The 19,134-nt window shown below is 30.8% G+C and overlaps 1 protein-coding gene across 1 annotated transcript; it reads right to left on the reverse strand.

Moving 5' to 3' along the window:
• Window positions 1-2,553: 2,553 nt before the first annotated feature.
• LOC143610942 (protein NETWORKED 4A-like) lies at window positions 2,554-6,124 on the reverse strand. The gene is made up of 3 exons (XM_077085282.1): window positions 6,057-6,124; window positions 5,837-5,948; window positions 2,554-4,054 (listed from the first exon to the last, which is right to left on the reverse strand). The coding sequence occupies exons 1-3, from the start codon at window positions 6,069-6,071 to the stop codon at window positions 2,697-2,699; spliced, it is 1,485 nt and encodes a 494-aa protein (XP_076941397.1). The 5' UTR covers window positions 6,072-6,124; the 3' UTR covers window positions 2,554-2,696.
• Between the last annotated feature and the right edge of the window lie 13,010 nt (window positions 6,125-19,134).

Consider the following 19,134-nt stretch of genomic DNA (forward strand, 5'->3'; position numbering starts at 1 on the left):
CCCTTCCCGCCGGCAGCCTTCTTTTTCCGCACCAAAGGAGGACCATCTGCGGATTCCTCATCAGAAGACAGATTAGAGGCGCGCTATTTTGACATATTGTCAACCCCCACTCAGTTTTAATTTACTTATTATGTGTACGCATTCAGCAAAAGTATATCGTGTTTTTTTAACGTGTTTTGATAAGGACTTTCAAGCCCGTTTTCAGCTAATGTTTTGATCTTACATGTTCGGGACTTTTAGAGACAATAACATATGTGTGTGTAATATAACAACATAAGTGTGTGTATGATGTAGGTGGCTAGAAGGAAGGAGAGGGAAGCAGCAGCTGCACAGAAGGAAGCAAGGATTGCACAATTGAAGCTTCCACCGACATCAATAAATGTTGAAGATAAGTACAAGTACATGATTGCCCCTACTGCAATGATAAAAAAAGAGGGTTGTGCTGATGATGCTTGGGATGATTGATTAAAATAACACAATAAGGTTTGACTTTAAACCTATACCACTTAGACTTTATCAAAAAAATATTAAAAAAAGAAACGTTTTGGGCTCGTTACTAAAATATGATAAGAATAAGATGTACAGATTGGTAGATGAGTAAGAGACTCTAGGTTGTGTATAATTTTGATTAAACTGTTATTGTTAGAAGATTCATTCATTACCTTTTCAATTTTGTTTAATATTATCGTTTTTCTTTACACACGAGCTTATATGGCCGGGTTAGTCTTTATGGCACTCGGATCATAGACTGTAGTGATGTTAATTGTTCCTAGATGAATTAGGTTATGTTACGTTATGGGTAATATCACCAAAAGCAAATAGAAGAAAATAAACTGGAGCTAAGAGGTTTAAAATAGCTGTAAAAGTGCAACACTGTTGTATAGAAGGAAGGCCACAATTGCAAATATCATTATAGAACAATAAGGTTTGTAATAGCTGTAAAAGAAATGTGAAGGGTCGCGGATGGTGGGACGAGGGGATATCAACGTGATTGTTTTCTTTAAAGTTATGGTCCGCGTGAGTATGGAAAAGCCATGTGCTTCTCTCTCATTTGTAACATCATATCATCTGCTTTATCTCATAGGCTTAAAAAGCTTTATATATATGGTAAGATATAAAGGTAGTTACATGAACAGTATATGTGGTTCGCGTATATTTATATATATTATTTAAGTTAAAGTTAATTAGATAAACAATCAGTTATGTTTGCTGAAGAGTAGTAAAAAGGTCATTTTACATAAATTTAACTGATTTAAGTTATAATTGAAATTGAAAACCTTATAAACATAACGCTTTTTAAACTTAAAACTTCAACTGCGTATAGTATGGTGGTATCAAGCCATCAAGGTGTCTAAAATATTTTGTGTAATGAAGACTCTTTAAGTAACCTTATTCTTAATGCTTACGTCTAACTGTCAACAGGATCCTTTCTAGGACAAAATGCAGAGTTAAAAGCGTATATAAAGAACTCGATTTTACCTGTAACAAAAATATATTTATATTGGTTCAAGCTGGCCACATTCATGCAACTGCATTACTCGTGTCAAAACTAGTAGCATCTAAATGTTACCTTCGCTCAGTCCGTACAAGTTTTGCAGGAATTGCAGGTTTTTAGGTTAAACCGTTACTAACAGTTTGATTTTACATAGAAAAGAAACGTTGATTGTAGTCTCTCAAATGTTGAGCAAATGGGAGGGAACAAATCCATCAATGGATTCTTTCATGATGAAGATTCTGATTGTCTATATAATTCTTTTATTAGAAAAGATATCTCTAATATTTGACCAATATAGTCGATCAACCTTTTTTCTGACACCAATGGTTTAGATGTAACTTTACATTGATTGTTGCTAGTGTAAAGAAGTGTACGTCGGTATCAGAAGTGGACCAAAAAGCTGGTTAACAAACTGAAATTGACCCCTAAACCAAAACTGGACAGCTCGAGAAGTCGTTTTATTGGTTTGAAACAGAACTGAGCCATCAGTTTGTAATGGTTTGAAAACCACTATGTGAAACCAATTGTAACCGGATAAAAACTGGTACCAAACTGAGCTAGTCATTTTCTCCTTTATAAACCAGTCTCAAACCATTCAGTTCTTAGGCAAAAACTGGTTTCAAACAGTCAAGTTTGGGCAATAACTGGTTTTGACTCACTCGAATCGTACCGGTTTGAGCCTTAAAACTGATTTTTACACCTCTAGTTGGTATTATAAGTTTATATGACAAAATTTTATGATTCTTTCATATCAAATATGTATTAATAAAAACTTTAGTTGAAAATTCTAGAAAAATGATCTATTATTACAGGTTTTTCTTAGCTGTATAAACCGTAAACCAAAGGATCCAGTTTTTCGCCAACATTATAAATCGTAAAACCAGGTTTTGGTATAAACCATAAATTAAGACGGACAGGGAACACGAATAATAAGCAATAAAACAATACCGGCCGTAAATAAAACCACCAATATTTTGGAACTTATTGATATGAATCATATGATCAACAAAACAAAAGCACAAACTAAAGATTATGCATTGACAGACCATAAATCTATCAACATACATGATCAACATTCAAACCTTCCTTACACACTCGGAACAAAGCCAACAAGACCAAAAATAAAACATCACCAAATGATTTAACTTACATAAACGACTGTCGTCACTTATTAGTTATTAACACCCGGCAATGCTTAATCCTAAGACGCTGCCACTGGCTGTCGTTTATTATGACCCATGAAAGCCCGTCTCATCATTTGATAACCATCTCTATAATGCTCGAGTGAAAAACATAATTGTCGTATCACTTCACGTTTCTCCTCGGCTCCTTCTATAATCACTTCCCGTTGCCTGGAGATCTCTTTCTCCAATTCTTCGCCTCTATAAGTCAACTCGTCTATTGACTTGTTTGACTTTGAAATCTGGTCAACTAACTCGACATGTTCTAATTGTAGTTGGTCCAAATGCCGGCTTAACCCATCGAGTTGACCGTCTTTCAAAGTCAACTCTCGGTCAAGCTCGTTGACTTTGACCATAAGCTCATTTTTCTTAAACTTCAACTTCTCGATCTCACCTTCCATTTCGACTTTTACAACCTTCATCCGTCTAAGTTCCTCGTCCGTATTCTGACACCGTAATTCCCATTCTTTTAACGTATCGCTTAAAAACGTTTGTTCTTTTAAAAGCTTTGTAACTTGTTCTTGAAGCTGCACATTCTCTTCTGATAATGTTTTATTAGCATTCGACAATGTTTCCCTCATAGCCCGAATTTCCCGATCACGTTCCGATAAACTCGTTTTGTACCTCGTGACCCTATCTTGAAGCCTCAACACTTCTCGCTTTTCCTTCTCGAGTTTCGATTTCCAGCCCGAGATTTCCTTCTGGGCTTGTAAGTTATTACCCGAAGGCCCGTTATTCTCGAGCTCATATCGTAGTCGTTTAATCTCTTCCTCCGAATCATTAAGCTTTTTCGTTATTATTTTCATATCACTTTCAAGTACCCGAATCTTCTCCTCTTTAACATCATCCGACCGAGTCACCATCGACTCATACTTCCGTAACTCGGTTTCCAACTCAACGATTCTCTTACGCAACATGCTATGATCATCATTTCCCGAAACACTCGAGTAGTTATTAACCGACGAGTCATCCGACTCCGATTCCGAATCCAACGTAGACGTGTCATCACCTTCTTTCGTCCCCAAATCCGAACTACTCCCGCCACTTTTCATAAAAACATCAAAACCCGCGGCTCGGTTACCAAGCCGGGCACGCGGGTTAGTGTTAAAACCCGAGGACGGGTCAGACCCGACATCCGAAACACCCGACACACCTGAAACACCCGAGCCTTGAGATTGAAGATCCGAGGGAATATTTTTCCTCAACTCACCCGTAACATTATCGTACCGTTCGGCTAACGAGCGATACATTCTATAAAACTCTTCGACATGCGAAACAAGCTTGGGTCGTTTCTGGTAATACATCTCGGCTTTTTTAGCGAACGAGTCACCATCTTCTTCGATAAGTTTCAACATTCTTTTAACACTTTGATCCATTTCTGCAATCAAAAACTCTTTAGTGAGTTTAAGGTTGTGAAATTTAGCCATTTGATATATTTGTAAATGTTTAGTTTGATTGTTGTGACTTGTTATTTTTGAATTAAAGGTGTGTTTAATGGGACCCAAATTTATTAGGACACTAGAAAGTGTGAGATTTTAAGGAACAACTATGACAGCCACTAAGGAACCAATAGTGGGACATATGATCAACTTCAATGGGAAGATAAAGCCTTTAAGTTGATTAAAGTAAGTGTATATTATGAGTGGTATTTGACTATTAGAATAGTCGGTAATACTTGTTAATTAAATGATACAAATCTAACTTTTTTCATGAAAAAAGAAGGCCAAAAAGGTGTTTTAATTTGGGGTTTTGTTTAAAAAAATAAAACAAAACATGGGACCCTTGTCATGAGGGAGCGTGATGCCATGTAACATGGCAAGCATGACATGAAAGATGTTTTTAAAGTTAATTATTTGTAAAGGAATAATCTTGAGAATCTTAAAGATAGATATGGTATAATAGTTGCATGTAGCGATAACATGGTTTTGAATTTATTGGGTGTGAACTGAGTTCCACTACTCGTTGGCTATTTGAGATTGCCTCGTAGAAGTTTGAATTGAATAAATGAATAGAGATTAAACGATCTCGAGCTAAAAATAAACTTGGTTAATAAACTAGTCTGAGCTTCATTATCAACTTTTATTTAATATATTAAATATATATTATATAATAACTAAATAATATATATTGTGTTACATATGAAATTACAACTATATATAAAAAGTAATTGTAAATGTATTGAACTTAATAATATAAGTAGAAATTAGTAAAGAAGCCGGAGTCTAGGGCAACTCGGGTTCGGCTCGTTTACACCCACAAAATATTATATTATACGGTACAAATCTACAATGTAGGCATAAAAAATAAGACACCACGAACGTGAGATAATGTATCCAAATTCCAAGAGGAAGACATATAACCCAAACCAAAGCAAGTTGGCCGGTATGAGATTCAAACGGTTTGGTTATGTGGTTTGAGGATTAGGTCCAGTTTGAAACTTGGATTTGGCCGTGTAAACCAAACCATTGTTTAACCTTTAATATTTATATACTTTTTTCTTTTTAAATCCTTTTTCATTTTGGATATGTAATTATGTAAATGTACAATAATCATGAACCATATTCATACTTTCAAAAAATATGAGAAAAATTATTGATCTAAAAGTTTTAAAAAAATATCGTATAAAACCATCAAAACTGAACCATTAAACTGTCACACCAGTAAAACCAGTTGGCTTGATATCTCATTTCTCAAAACAACAATTAGCCGTTTGATGTAGATTTTTTTACTTTTTAAATCGGCCAAATATACCGGTTTCAAAACAGAAATTACACAAGAATGAGATGGTTTGATCTGAATGGGATGGGTGGGTAAAGTTCTTAATTTATTGGTTAAAAGAAATATAGAAAAGCAAAGGTGTAAATTCTTGATAAGACAACAATGCTGCTATATGCATACCATAAAACCAGTTTCTATTTGTGACATAAGAATCAAGAAAATAAATAATGAAGGATATTTATAGGTAAACAAATCTCTTTAAAGCCCAATATAGACACAAGATTATTGGCCTTTGGGCTCTCATATGGACCATGATAAGCATTAACGTAATAACGTTTAAATGTTTGTAAACTGATCACCTTTTTATAATATTAATTCCTTATGAACTTTTATTTTTAAGCAAACCATGAATATCATGTAGAATTGCATATTAGAAACTTACCTTCAACATTTTCTGCTAGCCATTTGGAGTTTTTGGGACTAATATGGCTATCCCACCACCATGAATGTTTATTTCTTGATTCTGACCTTCTATAACCCTTATCCAACTTAGCCTAAAAACAGAAAATTACAAAAGATCATATAACATATAATATTTTTGAGTGACAACAAATTAATAGCTATATATATAAATTTTACGCGATATTGGATATTTGACTTACCAAAGACGATGCCATTTTGCTTATTTGTCAACTAACAGATAAACCTGAAAATTTTAGAAAAAATGAAAACAAAGGATTATTATGGAAATCGATCAAGATAGTATAGACTATAGTGGTAGCATTTAACTTTAAGTTGTTTATACATGTCTTGTTGAAGTATAGTCGTATAAAGGTCAAAAGAAGTTTAAGATAAAAAAGTTCAGACGTGCAAGACTATTTCTTTGGTATAGTGATTGTCAAACTTTATTATTTGCATATATTACAAAGCAACAATTAGTCCGTCCATTAAGGAATTATATGTTTGGCTCTTTTAATTTCAAAGGACCTTTTCAACTCCGAGTTGGGATGGAATATATAGAAGAAAATTGACAGCAATATAAAATGAAATCGTGATACGTGTAAGCTTAATGCCAATTCACATCAATTATTATTTGCCGGTCAAAAATATATAATTTAATATTATTATTAGACGAAAGGCAAATTCCACAAAAACGTATGAAACTAATCTGTTACCCATTTTTTTTTATTTTGAAGGTAATCAACTTTTAATATTTAATTCTTTTTTAATTGGCTTTTAAAAGTTGGGTTCCCTTTATAGATTACCCAAAAAAAATATACAAAACAAATAATAATTCGATTACCTCAAACATGGATGACGAGAAAAATTGAATAACCGAACCAAGAAACCAAGTATTTAGGTTATGATTATATTTATAACTGAGTTTTATGGTTCGGTTATAGTTATATGAGTGTAGAAAAACCAAGGGAATCGATAATTATCAATCTTTATAATTTTTTTTTTTGGAAATAACATGTTACATGAAGAAAACATTTTCTCATTATTTTCTTATGGGTAAACTATTAGTTTTTGCTTATGTTCCTTTATAACTAAAAGGGTTAGTAATATTATATTTCACACAAGATATACATAAACTAGTTGAAACTAGCTTGAATTCACCTATGCCAAAGTCGGGGCTAACTAACCATGAATTACCAAAACATGTTCCAATAACCGAATTAACCAGACAATTTATCACCAAAACCAATCGATTATAAAAATCCAAAGACCAAAATATTGGTTATAGGTTTGGTTTTAACACAACTAAACCAATCCATGTCACCCCTAACCTCAAATAGAAAAAGGTTAATAAAGTCATTTAAAGCTTCACTAAATTTTGATAAAATAAAACAAATAGCATATACCTCCTATATAATCTAACAAGTAACAAAAGTTTTCAAATATTAGCAAATACCTTCAATTGTGACAACATGGTGATAACCTAAGGTCTTGGGTGGATATTCTAACCCATACATATTACATGTATGATGTAGCTATTGCGTATATATACTGAAACTGCCTATAGTTCCCGTTAAAACTGTCATTTCTAAGAGAAATCCTTAAAGGTAAGATACATACATATAAGCAGGTGGATATTATTAACTTAATAATAATAATAATAACACTTCATTGGTAAGAAATTCTATATTCTTAAACACACATATACTGATTGATATCTCATATGAATTTTGTGTGTAAAACCAAGTAATAATAATTTTTAAAATTATGACAACAAAACGTACAAACATTAACCGGGTCAGGTTGCTTTATCAAGTATTACCTAAATTAGGTTATGTTAAGATAACAAAAACTTTTAATCCACAAATCATTGCCTCATTTTTTATTTTAGACATCTGATTATAAAGGTTTCGGTATTGCTGTTGCAAGGTTGAACTTTTAGACTATGATACATTATTAACAATACTCAAAGCAGTGTTTGAAAAAGATTTTTGAATTCATGATTTATTTAGATTACTCTGCAAGAAAATCCCGTTAAGATGTTAAAGTGATCCATACTTTTACAAACAGTAACATAATATTTCTTAAAAATTAAGTTTTGTTTTTGTTTTCCTGCGATTCTTTTTTTCGTTATGATCTGAGACATACTTTAGTGAAAATACATTGGGCTGTAATCTTGCTCTTAAATCATTATGCAAAAGGAATGGATGCCATGTTGAGGTATGCACTTAATTATTATTTTTTTCTAGCAATTATGATAAGTATTGTAGTAAATTTCTTATTTAGTTATAACTAACTTTATAGCAAGTGGATTGGGTTTTACACAAACATATAAAGTTCGGTTAGGTTTTGGTTAAAGTTGGTTAACGGAAACTGGAAACTCATTAAACGTAAACTATAACTGAATGGTCGGTTAACCAGTATTCATTTAACTATAACTGATCAGTTTTGTCGGTTATGGTTAATTTCGGTTGACGGTTCGATTTTCAGTTTTTGCTCGCCACTACTTAGTATGTTAGAGTTTCAGTCATTATCATCATTATTTACTGTTTCTTAACGATATATTATCTTCAAAATGTTAATAAATAGCTATTAGTTACATTTTATTACATTCTCAGTGCTTTTTGTAATGCATATTTGTTTCTAATGATGCAGGAGTATTGGGCATCTGTTGGATGTACCATAATGCAATGCAGCAACACTGAGGTACTCATAAAGCCGATTATGTTTTGAACCGACAAAATTGATGTTAATTTGCAATAATTACAATTTACAGATGCCGAATCGTGTAAATCAAGTTTATGTAAAAAATGAAGGCATTTGAATTTCAAATTCATTTTAGTACAGTGAAATCAGTTAGGCGGCAATGAGTTTTAAAAGGATTTAAATTCAGAAGAAAACAATTCAGGAAACAGCCAAAAAGTGTAAAAGGAGTTATAATAGTACAAAAGGCGGTATAAATCTATAATAATGTATGAATATTTTTGAACTAGTAATAAATTATTGGGCAAGTTCGTACAAACAAAATTATCATAGAATTCGAACTAGAACATGGATGTGGGGGTATTTTCCTAACAGCAAAATATAAGCAGATTACTTGTAAAGTACTAAAAAGATTTTGTTATAGAATAATTATTACGCTATAATATAATATAATATAATATAAATAAAGCAGTAATAATTATGTAACATTATACAATTAGAATTACTCTGCTTGTATTTTGTTGTAGCGTAATTACCCTGTTTAGAGTAATTATACAGCGAGTATAAGATATAGACGAATTCATCAAAAGCTGTTCAAACATAGAATCAGAAATCGGAATCCAAAGCAGTTTCACCGTGGAAAACTAAAATCGAGTTGTTCAAATGCTTATTAATTAAGTTATTACTAAGTAGAAAGTTGAAAAGATGAGTAAAAGAATGATTGAAGCAATAGTTCATAATCAAACATTGATACAAATATAAATAACAAACGTAATTCTTACCTCGTTGTTGATGATTGATGAGCAGAGATATTATATAAGCAAGTAGACGGATGATTTGTAGATAAAAGAAGAGGAGGATGATTATTGTTGAATGGGAGATGAGAGAAAATGAAGTATTGTTGAATGTTTTGAATTTTAATGTGGAAAGCACGTACGTTAGGTCAAGATTTATATTATGTAGTGAGGTACCATCACAGTAAAGTAAAAAGTAACTGGTTTGTTTTTCACATGTTAGTTTTGTTCTCTTTTCAACTAGTCATTTTTGGACCATTCCAAAGAGCCACTGTTTTATACAAGTTATCTAACTTTCTAAAAGACTAAAAAGACTTTTGAGGAGCGTTTGGAATTCGATTCATTAAAAGACTGACTGATTTAGATGCTTCATTTAACGTAATTATAAATTTAACCGGGTAAAATGCTATGGCTGATTTAGAGGTTTCATTTTAGTGAATTAAACACATTTTGGTGTTGACCGATTCAAATGTAGTTTCATGATGAAATCATTAAGAGGCTATCAAACAATCCATGAGTCAAGTTTAATGAGTTATAAGAGTTTGAACTGAAACATGTTTTGAAAATATGGTCAAACTTGAGATACATCAAACAAGGTTAAACATGTATACTCTTTGTATTAATACGATGATGTGGTGTAGTGGGTATGGGTGAGAAACTGATGTGGTCAAAACCCACGTATGGTCCACGGTAAAGGGTTGTTCGAGTGAAGAACTCCACGAGAATGGCAAAGCTTTCAAACACCTATAACAGTTGAAAATATTATTTATCTAAAAAAGTTTGGCTTAAAATACGAAAAATGATGAAATAGCAAATCTACTATGACTAAAAATGGTTTTGAAGGATCAAATACACATATTTAATTGTGTTTGAGGTTTGATCTTATTGGGACAAACAGACTAAACAAAGGGTTTTGATCATATTGGGTCAAACAGACTAAACAAAGGATTAAGGGGTCGAAATTCTTTATTAAGCACCAAAGGTTGAATTGTAAAATTGATCCATTTGGTTGAAATACATGAATTGCAATTAGTTCTTAACGAGTCAAGACTTACACGAGACTTAAGGAAGTTTACATACATGTATATCATATTGTTAGATTCTGAGGTAAAGCAAAACTCATCAGAAATACCTATAAGTTAATTCTGAGGTTGTTACTCATAAAATTTGTTGACTCGGTTTCATTAATAAAACAAAGACGTAGTCAACTACGGGTCCATAATTCACTTAGCTTTGAATGATAATTAAATTATATAGGTATTTATTTTGCAGTATTTGACCTTTCAACCATTTTATTTAAAATAATTAATTATTTAATTTCATACAAAACAACATACGTTATTATATCTATTTTTTTTATTTATACGTTAATATTAGCTCACAATATTTTATTTGATATTGTCTTGAGTACATGGTATCGCCGTATAGGTATTTCATCAACTGACAGTGTTTTAACGATTGAACTTAACGAGTGAACATTTAACCGTTAACCAAGTTAGAAACGAAATACTAAATTATAAGCATATGAAATATTTTCCAAAGATTATACCATTATAATTTATAAAGACCAAATAAATTCGGGTGCTGCTAAACGTACCTCCCTATGCTGTAGTTTTACTAAACATACTCTCTCCCTTCAAGTATTTAAGAAATACAATTCAAACCTTTTATTTTCCTTTTTATAATTTGTATCTCATATTATTTGTTGATCTTAATTATTTTACAAAATAAACCTTAAATACTCAACCTGAAACCATAAACTCTAAACCCTAAACCCGAAACCCAAAACCCTAAACCCGAAATCTTAAAATACATCTTAAAATAGAAAATTCAATTTGAATAAGAAAAATTAAGTAATTCAAAATAACATAATACGAATATTAATATATCACGTTATCCATTCATGATTCATGTGCAACAGCATGAATCAATTTATAATTTAAAAGGGATTAGAATCATTTAATATAAAAAATTCATAAAACCTTAAACTCTAAACCCTAAACCCGAAATCATAAAAAGAAAACGCAATATTGTAAAAACATAATTCGAAATCCTTATTTTTGTGCTAATTTGTTAATTATATAATTTCAATGAGTAATATGAAAGTTGGTTGTTCCAGGGAGGGGGTATGACAAGCAACCATGGAGGTACGTTTAGCCTGACCCCAAACGGTGAAACCAAACTGAAGTCAAACCATTAATAACAGTCTGGTTAGGCTCAGTTTTAGCGAACAGGCGAACAGCAACTTTGTTAAGTTAATACGGAGTAAATGTTTTTGTCAAATGTCACCAGCCCATTAAGTACGTTGACAACAGTTTTGGGCTACTCTTCTACCCCAGCACATTAGTTTTGTATTCAATCTTTTAGAACATGACAATGTAATGTAGTTCGGTCAAGGTGATATATGTGTACGGCTATATTTTTAGCTCAAAAAAAGATTACATGTTTTTAGCTCAGAAAAAAATTACACTTGCATCGAAGGTGTTTATAGATTAATAACTATGACTAGCTACATGGGTTAATTACACTTGGTAAACAAGAAACAAAAGGCCCCTTACCTATTAATAGAAACTAGCCCATCCCTTTTGTTTCCTCCAAGGCTCCAAGCCCATCAAGTTTTAAATATAATCACACTCACGTTAGTCGTTCAAAAAACTTTTAACTAATTAATTAAATGAACATGTAAACAAATGTAAACAAACATAAACATCTTTTCACAAATTGGACATGTATACGTGTTTGTTCAGTTAAATAGATTAATAAAATTATGTAGTTCATATATCATATGTTCATTAATTAAATAAAATGATGTAAATGAAATCCTAGTTAAATGATTCACCGAATGTTTGATTCTTTTACCGATCTAGTTAAAGTAAGAAGCCGTGTGCTCTTCAAAATTTTCCGATTCCATCGCAGCCCAACAAATATCAAGATACGTTGCTCTAAAAAATTGAACATGAATCTTCTATTTAATAAACGATAATTGACTAGCCTTGGTTCCAAGAAGGTTAGAGCATTCACAATCAATTCGTTATCCGTATCCATATAATTACATTAAAGATCACTGCATTTTTTTCTCTTCTTTCAGTTAAATAATATTATTTATATCGTTATCGTTTCATTCTTATTCACTAATAGTAACCACTTTCATAAATATTAGTATAAATAACTTTCTCGTATATCATTTTCCTTCTTCTGTAACTCGCAATCACAATATATAATTTACAAAACTTCTTACACGCAATTTTATGACACCAGTTGTAAAGACTCTTATTAACGTGATAATCACGTTTTATTATTGTGATGGCAAACATTCTTTTCGCACTCATTACCGACTTGACCCCAAATAATGCTTACAACAAATTTGATGGTTTGAAATTTACAAATCTCATATTTAGTCCATAAGTTTAACGATGGAGCATCATTGGATACTAAAACAATGCTATTTCACATTTAGTTACCTTGAAAAAATGTGGGGTGTGATAACTGATATGTGATTCACATGCACCAAAAGGACCCTAATTTGTACCACATGTCACATGGCAAATGCCAAGAACTTGAATGCATTTAAATGTGAAAAATAAAAAAAAAATAATAAAAAAATGATTTAAGTGTATGATAGGATTCGTGCCATGACTTCGTATCATTGGATTATTTAAAAGTAGGATTTCCTAAAAAGGTATCGAGGTATCATTTGATGATTCTAACAGATGCGTCCTTATGGAATACCAAACGATTTGTTGCGCTGTAGTTCTATATAAACATGTTTTACATGCACATATAGATTTGTACATGTGTTTAGTTATGATGTCATGTTATTTCTATGACGTACACCTTCTAGCCTACTCTCGTACCAACCTTTAACGTTCCTAGGTTAGTGTTAACCACGTGGAAAAGGTACATTGGGTCACAAGTATCATGAACTTTTTTACGATATAATTAAAAACCATACATTGATATTTTATTGGATTGATTTCATATATATAATTGAACCATGCATACAACGCGCACTTTTAAGTACATCAATTTGGATGAACAAAGCACACGGTGAATCAAATGGCTTGTTTATACGGAAACACACACATGTATAATTGAACTAGGCATACAACGTGAATTTTTAAGTACATCAACTCAAGTGAACGAACTACATGGTGAATCAAATGACTTGTTTAACCGAAAACACACTTATGTGTGTGGTGGTTTTGAAGTGATTGTTAGTTTAAGGAGTATCATTCAATCGGGTTTAAGTGCAAATATACTTGTTGGAAGTTGTAGAATTGGTATCTTATGACTTATCATAGCTTGAATGTATTTCGTAATCTATATTTGAATTATATGTTATAATTGTTTGGATACGTTGTAAATTCAATGCCACCGACTTAAAGTTGTGATAATAGTTCTTATTTTGTCTTACAACAACTATTTTTATTTCTATTTTTGTTAGTTTTTACAACTTAAATGTTAACATCGAAAGACATGAATAAGTGAAACATGCATGTATACATTTTACAACTGTAAAATCAACTTACTATCTATTTTTTGCGATAAATGATTTTTTTGTTACATTTAAAGATTCCTTATTTAACCTTCTTATAACTTATATAAGTTATAAGCTACAAAGTTGTAACTTACGACTTCTTCACTCACAAGGTTGCAACTTATATGCTATAAGTTAAAAGTCATAAGAAGATAAAATAAGTAATCTCAAACACCCCCCAAATCAAGTTACTATCAACTTAAACCACCGCTAGTTATACAATGTTTAGTTTCACCAATAAGGCAATAACCATTTTGAATAAAGATGTCTATATAGCCCTTACGTCTAAAGACCGACAATTATGTAACATGTATGTATACTTTTTACAAGTGTTATAATCATTATCAAACTTTCTTTTGATTGGTCGTCTATAGTATTATATTTTCTTTCTCGGACCTCAACTAAGAACGGTTACCCTTCGTAAAACAATAAGGTGTAAATTAAACTATTGCTAACTTAAAAGGTCAAAGTGAAACTATTTTGCTGAAAATAAAAAAATAAAAAAAAATATGTATACAAGTAAAAGTCCGTAGAGGCGGCTGAGTTTGCAGCCACGGTACTTTATTTCATATCTAAGTGTGACAAAAGTGGGACCCATCAAAGTTCAAATATTTTCCAAAAAATAAAATGACATGTCACAGTCACATTTCCTGATATTTTAATTTCTTCCATTCTTGAAATTTGGTAGGGGGAGTTAGCACTTGGCATAAAGTTATAATAATTGGTCAATCAGATCATGTTTAGTAATATTTAATTAACAGGGGTGTTTAATCATGATGGTTAAAAGTTTAAATTAATGGATCTGAAATCACTTATATATATAATCACTAGGTTAGTTACCCGTGTAGTATACGGGTTAAAATAAGTAATTTTTTTAAATAAAAACATAATGTGAAATAAAAAAATGTATCACATATATAAAGATATATTATACAGTAAAAAGTTACACATTACGCAATTTAGAAATAGAAAGTTGTTAGAAAATTCATAAATCATAAATTATTTCTTTGTTATTTTCTATATCAAAACTTAGTTGTAAATGACAACCTTTTTAAATCAACTCGTGAACCAAAACTCATTCTAATCTTAAACTGTTTTGACATGAACAATGTTTGATACTTTAATCGGTTAAAGAAACCCACCCGTTTCGTATTGGTTACTTATAAAATCTAATATTAATAACTAATGCAATACATTTTATATTAAACAAATTAACATACTTATGATGGTATTAATTCTTTTAATTTAGAATGAAATTATTAAAAATTAAAAATAAAATATTAAAAAGAGAAATGTAGATGAGGGAAGTTTTATAAGGATCAACATAGTTAATATGAGAGATATGAGAGAAAACTATTTGACTAAAATCGCAGATTTTGAACAAACCATAGGGATGAAAACCGCAGTTCACTCAATAATAATAGATTGAAAAGAAAAAAAAGAATAAAATATAAAACTATTAATAAGAAAAAGAAATATATATTTAACATGAGAGAAATGAGAAATTTTTGTTAGGATCACTCATGTGTAATGACATATGGCATCAAGACCCGTGTAGAACATGAGTTAGAATAAATAAATTTGTTTAGATAATAACACAATGTAAATATGTTCAAATGATATAAAGATATAATATATGGTAGAATAAATTACATATTACATAATACGGAAATAAAAAGTTGTTGAAAATTCACAAATCTATAAATATTTTTTGTATACAATATTTGTAATTTTAACCTACATATCAAAAGTAGTAGTTTCGTTTTGTTTTTTATTTCAACTTTAGATAATGAAAGACATCACTTACTATGCGTTAAATCAGGTTGTCTTAAAAACAAATGAAACCATCTATATTGATTGACTTTAGCTTTTATTAATCTTCATTGCAAAATAAATATAAAGTTATAATTTATATTTAAAATTAATTATTTTATCTAAATCAACGTGAAAATTTGTTGCTTATAAAAGGTTAATATTAATAACTAATACAACATATTTATATAAAACTAAATAATATATCTATGTTTGTATTAAAATTTTAAATTAAAATTAATTATTAAAAAGAGAAAATAATTGATTAAGAAGGAAAAAAAAGTTAAATATAAAACTATTGATAAAAAGGAAAATGTATCTAATAAGTGAGATGTGGGAAAATTTTGTAAGAAGCTATCTTATGTGATGTCATGTGGCATTAAGAAGCTTTATTTATTATATAGTATATATTTAAAAAAATGAATTATATTATAAAATGGTGGTGGAGATATGAATTTTCTGTGTTGTGTTAGTATTCTCTACGGTGCTTGAATGTCTATCAATTGATTTTAGATTTTTCAATTTATTTCAGGTTATCTCACATAAAAAAAACACCATATTTATTATAAAATATATATCAAAAATACCACATTCATACAATCATTTTTTTACGAATTTTCATTTTTTAATACAATAAATTACAACTTCTAGACAAAAATCTTAAGTAATTGTTTTTTATATAACAAATTCAGGTTTCTTTCAACGATCATCAACAATCTTCAATGATTATGCAAATTAAGCTTCACATACTTTATTATAAAAAAATTTCTTAATATTTTTGTTACAATTAATAAAAGTAATGATACCTTCAATAAACAATACCTAGCATAAATCCAAAATGTTTATTTGCTTCAAACAGCAATCTTACAAAATTAGATAAACCACTCAATTTGGAATATCTTTTATCACGCTTTCAAGTTATCAATGTACGTAGTTGGGTGGTTTATGCACACGTCTTTTTTTTATCATTGTTATTAAACTCATATGGATACATCTCGTCTAATTACCCCAATATCTTTGATATAATAAAATCACAAAAACTATCATATGGACTCAAACTATCTCAAATGTTAGACTCTTAGATTGGTATGTCTAGCACCTTGTTAAAACAATCAAACTCATTATAGTGGTGATAAGTGACAATAGTATAACCTGTAGGTAAATTAAAAGGGTGTGTTAAATTTTGTTTTATGTGATGCTAATAGCATACATCACATTGTGTTAAAAAAATCAAAATAAAAGTTGTTTGTTACAATGGGTTATCAAAAGTTTTCTCAACTTAAGTGAGTTTTCATTGTATATATGCAGGGGCGGACCTAGATAGTAGCCGTCGGGGTCCCGGGACACCAATGTTTTTTAAAATTTATTTAGAAGCGATATAGAAAATTTTTGAAGGACCCCATATAAATTAACACTTGGACCCCATATCAATATTACCATTCTAGTCTGGTGGAAATCCCCTTCCAATACCACACAAATGACCCGAGTTCGAGCCTTGCTCTTTCCCATTTTTTTATGTATTTCGTTTTTTTTATTATGTTTCTCGTATCGACTCTTGAACCGACCCGAAAAGTTTGAAAACCGACAAAAATAGGACCCCATTGTCAAAAAATCCTGGGTCCGCCACTGTATATATGCCTTATATATATTGCATATAAAAAAAATTATACGAGTTGATACCACCACCATCATCTGCCTGCCCTTGTTTAAATTATGTAACTAGTTACTTATATGAGTTGGCATATTGTATTATGAATGGGTAAATCGCGACACATAAGTGCTTAGTTGACATAAGGGCTTTAACATTTGACCTTCAAAAATTTGTGTTACAGTGAGGTGAAATAAGTTACTGGAACATCACAAATTGTATTTATGAGCAAATCAGGTTTTGAAACATCACAAATTGATCCAGAAACCGGTTGCTATATCATCAAATCACTAACCCTTAAAACACACAAAAGCTAAAACATAATTAATATGAGAGGTGGGTGGGGATCTTTCTCTAACTTGGCGTGCAAGTTAGGGATGGAAAATTGAAGTCAAGTCAAGTCCATAGACTGTGTTATGTACTTATGTGCCATTCTAAACGCTATCGTTGTAGAGGAGAGATAGGGACGGCTACAGTTTGACTCAACCGGGTTTGAGAAAAAGTTCGGGTCAACCACTAACTATGATTGAATGACCAAGGTTATAGGTTAGGCAGGTCGGTTGGACCGGCCAGTTTTAGCGATTTGATAGTTTGTGTGAGTTTTTTTAATCGTTAGTTTGTATTCTAAATATATGAACACATAATGAATATTTGTATGTACTTAATTTCATATTCCAAAAGTGTAAAAAAAGGCTAAACAACTATTCAGTTTGCACAACCGATTATAAATTATCGGCTGCTCTATTAAACATCTAACTGTCACAATCGAATTGTGAACTAACCACGTAAATTCCAAAGCAAACGACTTATTTCAATGTAGACAAGTTCAATTGGTTCTAACGGTTTATAAACTCCTACACTATTTGTTTTTAGTAGGTGTGCTAAGAGTGACATCTCACCATGAATTAAGTTATTTAATTTGTTACCCTTTCTTTAAACCACAATTCACGTTTTCAATGTGAAACAAACTGTTATAAAAAGTCGAAATGTATAATTTGCTCTTATCAAAACTTACAAAATAAACAAGTGACGTCAATGTGGTCACAAAGACTTTTGTTTTCTTAACGACAATTGAATCGCTCACGGGCCACTGGCCGTCTGATTCATCCGATCATATTCATTTCTCCTCAAGAAAAAACCACCTTACGTGATAAAACTCTTTGGTACAACATAAATACCCTTATTTTTGTTATGTGTGACACTTAATTCCTAGACCTCCCCGGTTACAGAGACTCTTTTTTAGTTTTATTTTGTTTATATATAAGAAATTCAACAAACTTTTTTTATTTTTAATACGACATATTTAAATTAAACATTAAATATATGAAATAATAGTAATACACTTTAATCGTGATCCACTATAGATTGTGATATTAAAAATATTAAAACACAAAATCTAATAAGCATAATTTAATGATTTAATGATATTAATAAAAAACGATTTTTATATAGAAAACGAGCAATATTTTATTTTCACGTGACTAAGATATCATCCACTTTTAAAAGATTTGAGGCTTGGTTTCGAAGCATGCAAACCCAACAACCTATATATATGACATATTATAATCAATAATTTTATGTATTACGACGGGCCCTTGTGTTGTTTCTTCGTGTTACACGTGAAATATTGTTTAATAGTTTACTTTTGTATATTATTAAATTAAATGGTCTTATAACATAGCACAAGTTATCAGGTGAAATTGGGTTCCTGATTACATGTGATGCATACACCAGTTTAAAAAACCTATATAAAATATACTCTACACTTAAAACAATATTAATTTGGA

The sequence above is a fragment of the Bidens hawaiensis genome, unplaced genomic scaffold (genome assembly GCF_021521415.1).
Source record: "Bidens hawaiensis isolate Kalapana, Puna unplaced genomic scaffold, B.hawaiensis_p1.1 tig00028750_1, whole genome shotgun sequence".
NCBI lineage: Eukaryota > Viridiplantae > Streptophyta > Magnoliopsida > Asterales > Asteraceae > Bidens > Bidens hawaiensis.